The sequence below is a fragment of the Oncorhynchus tshawytscha genome, unplaced genomic scaffold (assembly GCF_018296145.1).
Source record: "Oncorhynchus tshawytscha isolate Ot180627B unplaced genomic scaffold, Otsh_v2.0 Un_contig_1758_pilon_pilon, whole genome shotgun sequence".
NCBI lineage: Eukaryota > Metazoa > Chordata > Actinopteri > Salmoniformes > Salmonidae > Oncorhynchus > Oncorhynchus tshawytscha.
Genome location: NW_024609619.1, coordinates 16,175 through 23,743, shown reverse-complemented (window position 1 = coordinate 23,743; position 7,569 = coordinate 16,175). Strand labels below are relative to the sequence as shown.

Sequence of the window (7,569 nt, the reverse complement as noted above, 5' to 3'; positions counted from 1 at the left end):
TTTACATTGAGATGCAGGAGCTCCACAATACTGTTGAGCTAATAAGAGATGCAGGAGCTCCACAATACTGTTGAGCTAATAAGAGGTGCAGGAGCTCCACAATACTGTTGAGCTAATAAGAGGTGCAGGAGCTCCACAATACTGTTGAGCTAATAAGAGGTGTAGGAGCTCCACAATACTGTTGAGCTAACAAGAGGTGCAGGAACTCCACAATACTGTTGAGCTAACAAGAGGTGCAGGAACTCAAGCAGTAGAACATTTGAGGTAGTCAGCTCCAGTGAATACTTCAACATCAAATGACCGTACTGTACATGTCCGGGCATGTTGAACAAAGCACAAACAAAGGACTTGAGTGTTTTGAACAGCACACTGGAGTTTCTAGAAACAAACATCTAACGTACTGTATTCATCTCTCCCTCAATCCCTGTGTGACCCTTTCTAATTGTTGAAGAGCAATTGTCTTTCATGAGAGTGTGCACTAAACTGGAGCATTCAGTTATCAGGAGCAATTATCAAGTATGTCATTGAATTGCAACTTGAAAACTCACTTAAACTCGTGAAGAGCACTTATTCTATCAGACGTCAACTGTGTCTCAGTTTAATTTCCACTTCCTCGATCTAGCCCAACAGGGACAATTTCTCAATTGTGATACTGGCCTGGACAGATGAAATGTTAGTTACAGAAAGTTGATGGACTGTTGCAGGAAATGTATACAATGAGTTTTACAGGAATTGGAGCGTTCCAATAATCACATCTTCTTCCTGTTGTGTCCATGGGCTAGAGAGAGAACAAGTCATTTCCTCTCAAATCCATGAAGAGAAATGAACAAGTACACACTTTGGAAAAAAAGAGAGAGAATTGGGACGCAACCCTGGTGAGATAAAGTTCTAACACTGTAGCTGTGAAACCAGTGAGGTTTGAAGTAGTCACAGTTTATGGATGACAAATAACTGTTGGCAGTCTGCTCAAGCTTCCTATCTGTTCATAATAAAAAATGCTGAGTCATCTCTTCAATACAGACAACTTTAATCAGAGCGTTACAGAGCAACTAGACAGGAAGTGAAAAGACAACCATAAGATCCATTGTAATTATTGACAATAGTCTTTTATGACAAATGAGTAGTAGAACGTTCAGAGGAAAAAAGAGAACGGGATCGGTGAGGGAACGACTGCAAGAGTGTAATAACAAAAACATCTCAATGTAACAATATTACAATAAGAAGTGATGTATACATCTCAATGTAACAATATTACAATAAGAAGTGATATATACATCTCAATGTAACAATATTACAATAAGAAGTGATGTATACATCTCAATGTAACAATATTACAATAAGAAGTGATGGTGATATATACATCTCAATGTAACAATATTACAATAAGAAGTGATGGTGATATATACATCTCAATGTAACAATATTACAATAAGAAGTGATGGTGATATATACATCTCAATGTAACAATATTACAATAAGAAGTGATGGTGATATATACATCTCAATGTAACAATATTACAATAAGAAGTGATGGTGATATATACATCTCAATGTAACAATATTACAATAAGAAGTATGATGGTGATATATACATCTCAATTTAACAATATTACAATAAGAAGTGATGGTGATATATACATCTCAATGTAACAATATTACAATAAGAAGTGATGGTGATATATATATCTCAATGTAACAATATTACAATAAGAAGTGATGGTGATATATATATATCTCAATGTAACAATAAGAAGTGACGGTGATATATACATCTCAATGTAACAATATTACAATAAGTAGAGTGGTTTAGAAGTTCCTTTACTTTCATGGACTTCAGACGAGTACAGAACTACAGTGAAACAGCTATAGCGCAGCTACTACCAGTCTTTGGTATCAGGATTCTCTTTGGTAGTCACTACAAGGGTCAAGTCTGGCCAGGGACCTGATGGAGCTTGGCACTTGTGGGTTTGAATTTCCGCTAGGACAACCCATACAAAAATGGATAAAAGCATCTGCTAAATGGCATATATTATGTAGTATTTTGTGGAGCTGAGGGAAGCTCACCACCTGCTCAGGGACTATATAGGATAGACATAACCCTTTTGGCTACCCCTGGGTTGTATTCATTAGGCACCAAATGGAAGAAAATGGACTGAAAAAGGGAGGGACTATCTGGACTTGTCCAATAAGAATTAGTTTTTGTTTCTTCGTTGTAAAACATATTCCAACATCACATGCCCTAGTGAATACGAACCTCATACATTTACAGAAATGTTGATTTGATTGAAGTGCCATGTCCCAGTCCTTCAGATGAAGGTAGTACAGTCAGGTCAAATTAATATCAAATGCGTTTGTAGACGTAGATGATTTTGTTGCAGTTGGGACAGCTGTGATTCACGTCTTTACATGAGTCTACACAGAAAGGGATGGCGCAGCATGGCCAGCACCTAGAGGGTAAACAGTGGAATTAATGAATTCTCTGTCAAAATGGTACCCTATTCCATAATGCACTAATTAAAGGTATGCCTATAGGCTTTAGTTGAGAGGGCTAACACTTGTGTGGTGCACGGGTTTCCTACCCCAGTCGGTCATATACACAGCTATACTACAGCATAGCATTACAGAATGATTTCTCTCACCCAACAATGAAGAGGCCACCACAGATGAGCCAGGCGAGCAGGCCAGGGTTGGTCTCTGTCTTGGTGACCACGTGCTGCTGGCAGTGGGGACACATGGTCGAACCTCCGACCTCCATCAGGCTAGGAGTCATTATTACCTGGGTCACTAAGGAGAGAGAGAGACAAGGTTAGGAGACATTATTACAAGGGTCACTGAGGAGAAAGAGGGAGAGACAAGGTTAGGAGACATTATTACAAGGGTCACTGAGGAGAAAGAGAGAGAGACACAAGGTTAGGAGACATTATTACAAGGGTCACTGAGGAGAAAGAGAGAGGGAGACAAGGTTAGGAGACATTATTACATGGGTCACTGAGAGAGAGACAAGGTTAGGAGACATTATTACATGGGTCAGTGATGAGAGAGACAATGTTAGGAGACATTATTACATGGGTCACTGATGAGAGACAATGTTAGGAGACATTATTACATGGGTCACTGAGAGAGAGACAAGGTTAGGAGACATTATTACATGGGTCACTGAGGAGAGACAATGTTAGGAGACATTATTACATGGGTCACTGAGGAGAGACAATGTTAGGAGACATTATTACATGGGTCACTGAGAGAGAGACAAGGTTAGGAGACATTATTACATGGGTCACTGAGAGAGAGACAAGGTTAGGAGACATTATTACATGGGTCACTGAGGAGAGACAATGTTAGCAGGCATTATTACATGGGTCACTGAGGAGAGACAATGTTAGGAGACATTATTACATGGGTCACTGAGGAGAGTCAAGGTAACCAAGTTCCACACCAATTTCCATTTTTTTCATGATTATTTTTCCTAACATTTCCCAATCTTTTATGTTTTTCTTCTTCTGTCCATCTTTCTTTTCTTGCCTCTTCCCATGTCATTTGTCTCTCACTTTCCGTCCATCCTTCTTTACAACTTTAAAAGGGGCACCGATGTGACACGGATTGTAGCGTAATTGAAGAGAGTAATGTAAAAGGAACTGTTTAGTGGATCATGAATACAACTTAAATTTCCCTTATCTAGAACGACAGAAATAAATATGTGAAAGTCAATGCTGACACCTGGTGGTCTGCTGAGTACAACTGCACTTTATAAACTTTCTACACACATGCGCAAGTGCACACACACACAAACACAGTTGAATTGCACTTCCGGAATAGTAGCCCAAAGAGAATCAAATAACCTTCCCTTTCTAAAGACTAAATATTTACTCAGGCATCGTTTTGTTCTGCTAAACAGTTCTCCACAGCAGATAAGGTTATTTCCTTTGAACCAGTTTAATGTAGAATATTAACCTGGTCGCAGACCTATTTGTGCTCATTGTGACAATTACAGCAATGGCGTTGTAGATTGCACATCTGGGACCAATGCTAGTCGAGTCTGCCTGAGAGCTGAGGAAGGAAAGCTGATCCAGGATCAGAGACCATTCATTCCCACCAGTCTGCTACACATCTTAGAGCGCCTCCAAATCAAATCAATCATGATTGGCTGGCACTTCTCTGGCACAGCACAATAACATCAGTGTTAGAGAAGGGTCACAACCCAAATGGGTGAGAGAGTGTCTCAAATGGCACTCTGTACCCTATATAGAGCACTAGTTTTGACCAGGGCCCATCGGCCCACTATAAAGGGAATAGGGTTCCATTTGGGATACAAGTCAGAGAGGAAAAGCCTCGTCCAAAACATGGATGGAAACATTAACTGGATATCTTATGAATGGATGCACAGATTTTGCTTTCTGAACTTTGCATTATGCAACATCATATCCCCTAGTTTCCTGGAGTAGCTCTGACAGAGATCCTGTAACTTCGTATCCCCTGGTTTCTCAGAGTAGCTCTGACTGAGACATTATTTAACTTCAAATCCCCTGGTCTCCTGGAGTAGCTCTGACTGAGACATTATTTAACTTCAAATCCCCTGGTTTCTCAGAGTAGCTCTGACTGAGACATTATATAACTTCATATCCCCTGGTTTCTCAGAGTAGCTCTGACTGAGACATTATGTAACTTCATATCCCCTGGTTTCTCAGAGTAGCTCTGACCATTATGTAACTTCATATCCCCTGGTTTCTCAGAGTAGCTCTGACTGAGACATTATATAGCTTCATATCCCCTGGTTTCTCAGAGCAGCTCTGACTGAGACATTACGTAACTTCGTATCCCCTGGTTTCTCAGAGCAGCTTTAGATACAGTTTATAGATATTCTGGGAGTTTTTTTCCAGTATTTCCCTTTCCTTTCTCATTCCGGAAAATGCTGTTTAATTCTTTCCATGAGTTCCTGTTCCCGCCCACCCCTCCTGTCCAGGACCTTCCTGTACAAGCAGGCACTGCTCAGACTGCCCACACAGAGAGACTGAATATGTTCACATTTTCATATGAATGCGCTGTGGCGGGCAACCGGACAAAACAATACTGTTTCAGTCTGAACTATGTTCAGCTATTGTTGGAGTTTGGGTCAATTCCAGGGCAATAATTCTACTCAGGTCACAAGTCATGTCAGGCATTTGGGTTACTCTTCGAGTAAGTTCCTTATTTAGCTTGCATTGACCCCAATTAACCCTTGATTATGTGTGTGTGTGTGTGTGTGGTCCCCACAAGTATAGTAAACAAACCAAAATGTGACCAACTGGGGACATTTTGTTAGTCCCCTCAAGGTCAAATGCTATTTCTAGGGGGTTTAGTGTTAATGTTAGAATTAGTGTTATGGTAAGAATTAGGTTTAGGGTTAGGCGCTAGGGTTAGTTTTAGGGTCAGGGTTAAGAGTTAGGGTTACGTTTGGGGTTAAGTTTAGGGGTTAGGGAAAATAGGATTTTTAATGGGACTGAATTTTGTGTCCCCACAAGGTTAGCTGTACATCACTCTGTGTGTGTGGTGGAAGTGGAAGTATCAACTCACCGACTGGCACCGGTCCACCTGGTCCAGAGGTGTACTGTGGTGGAGGTGTGTACACACCTGCTTGGGGACCTTGAATAGGAGAGTAAGATCCCAATCACAATGTGGTCACAATGCAATGAACATGTTGTTACTATACCACCACGTACTGCGGAATAAGATTGTACCTAGTGGTGGAAATGGACTTGATTAAAGGGAGTTTAACATTTAAGGGAGTTTTACAGTTTTACATAGCGGTTTGCCTTTATTTAGATATTGTTTTCTTACCACGAAAGCAGTCTGTTGTTGAAGGTTGCTTGCTCAGACTCCTTTCAAGGTAAGGAAAAAAATGGTCTAAATATGTAACATTGCTGAACTATCATTTTAACTGGGTTAACCCACAAAGGGGGGTCTGGGGGAAAACTGATTCAGATAGTTGCACCATATCATCAACAAAATTCACCCCCAGGGAAATTCATTTCCAGTTCCAATGGGTTCCACCCCATGTTCTTCCCTTGATAAGAGCTTGTTTACATGTCTGGATAAGAGCTGTGATAAATTACTAGAATGTGCATAGCTACATATAATGGTCAGGGTTTATTGTGTGCGTAGGTGTTTGACTGTTTTTCCACACATCTGGCACCACACATTATTGACATTGAAGGGGAGTGTTTCCAAAGTGGTGTTGCAAAATAGTACTTGAAGGAGGAAAGTGTTTGCTGTGCTGTAATCCACAACACAATCAATATGAGTCAAAGGAGGGGAAAGAACACAGAACTTTTGAAACAGTATTTTCAAACTTTATAAGTGCTTGAATGGTTCGGGAGAACTGAAGAAATAGGGTACTTTCCAATGCCTCCATTCTCCACCAGTGTAGCCAAAGAGCAGGACAGACAGACATACAGACAACCGCCAACCAAGCTGTTGTTGTTGTGTGTTCTCACTTGGCTTGGGCTGATTGTATCATATCTACAGTAGTTGCCACAAGGGGCAGAGATCGTTCAATTCATCTCCATAGACCCTAATGTGTATTTTAAAAGAGTTTGTTGTGTGTCCTGTCGTCTTTAAGATGTAGTTGACAATGGCAAAGAAGAAAAAATATAGAAACAAACATTCTAAGCTAGAGGTATTTTTTTGTTGCGAAAATGCTTGGTTCTCACACACAGAATATACAGTAAATCCAGCCTTCTAAAGTACAATATGAACCAGTAGACACTCACCTCCCTGGGAGGGACCAGGCTGGAACCCTGGTTGTGGAGGACCAGGGGAGGCAGGGTATCCGCCTGGGGGCTGGGGGTACAAGCCTGGCTGGGGGCCCTGGCCCGTGGCTATCCCCCCATAGGTCATGGGAGGTCCTGGGTGAGGGGCAGAAGTACCATCCCCGGGATAACCTTTCTCCATCTCGACTGATCTCTACCTGCAATGAGGGAAACTGTTGGTTGTGTTTATTTATTTGTATCCCCATTAGCTTTTGCAGAAGTATCAGCTACTCTTCCTGGGGTCCACAATTAAACAAAAACATGAATAGTAATAAAAAAAACTCTGACACACTGATACCCTACAGAAAGAAACCATCTGTCTGGGCCTCCTGAGTGGTGCAGTGGTCTAAGGCACTGCATCACAGTGCTAGCTGTGCCACTAGAGATTCTGGGTTTGAGACCAGGCTCTGTCGCAGCCGGCTAAGACCGGGAGACCCATGGGGTGGCGTACAATTGGCCCGCCGTCGTGAGGGTTTGACTGGCAGGGATGTCCTTGTCCCCTTCCTCACTAGTGACTCCTGTGGCGGACCGGCCACAGTGCACACTGACATGGTCGCCAGGTGTACGGTGTTTCCTCCGACACATTGGTGTGGCTGGCTTCCGGGTTAAGTAGGCATTGTGTCAGGAAGCAGTACGGCTTGGTTGGGTTGTGTTTCGGAGGATGCAGGGCTCTCGACCTTCACCTCTGCCGAGTCTGTACGAGAGTTACTGTATTTTCTTATCGCTGCAACTACCAATTGTATACCACGAAATCAGGGAGAAAAGGGGTAAAAAGTAAATAAAA

General features: G+C 41.9%; 1 protein-coding gene across 1 annotated transcript; it reads right to left on the bottom strand.

Annotated features, from left to right (window-relative positions):
- Positions 1 to 1,010: 1,010 nt before the first annotated feature.
- Positions 1,011 to 7,105, bottom strand: LOC112241385 (lipopolysaccharide-induced tumor necrosis factor-alpha factor homolog). Its single transcript, XM_024409493.2, has 4 exons — positions 6,747 to 7,105; positions 5,551 to 5,619; positions 2,640 to 2,784; positions 1,011 to 2,447 (listed from the first exon to the last, which is right to left on the bottom strand). Exons 1-4 carry the CDS (start codon positions 6,925 to 6,927, stop codon positions 2,342 to 2,344), a joined length of 501 nt encoding a protein of 166 aa, XP_024265261.2. The 5' UTR covers positions 6,928 to 7,105; the 3' UTR covers positions 1,011 to 2,341.
- Between the last annotated feature and the right edge of the window lie 464 nt (positions 7,106 to 7,569).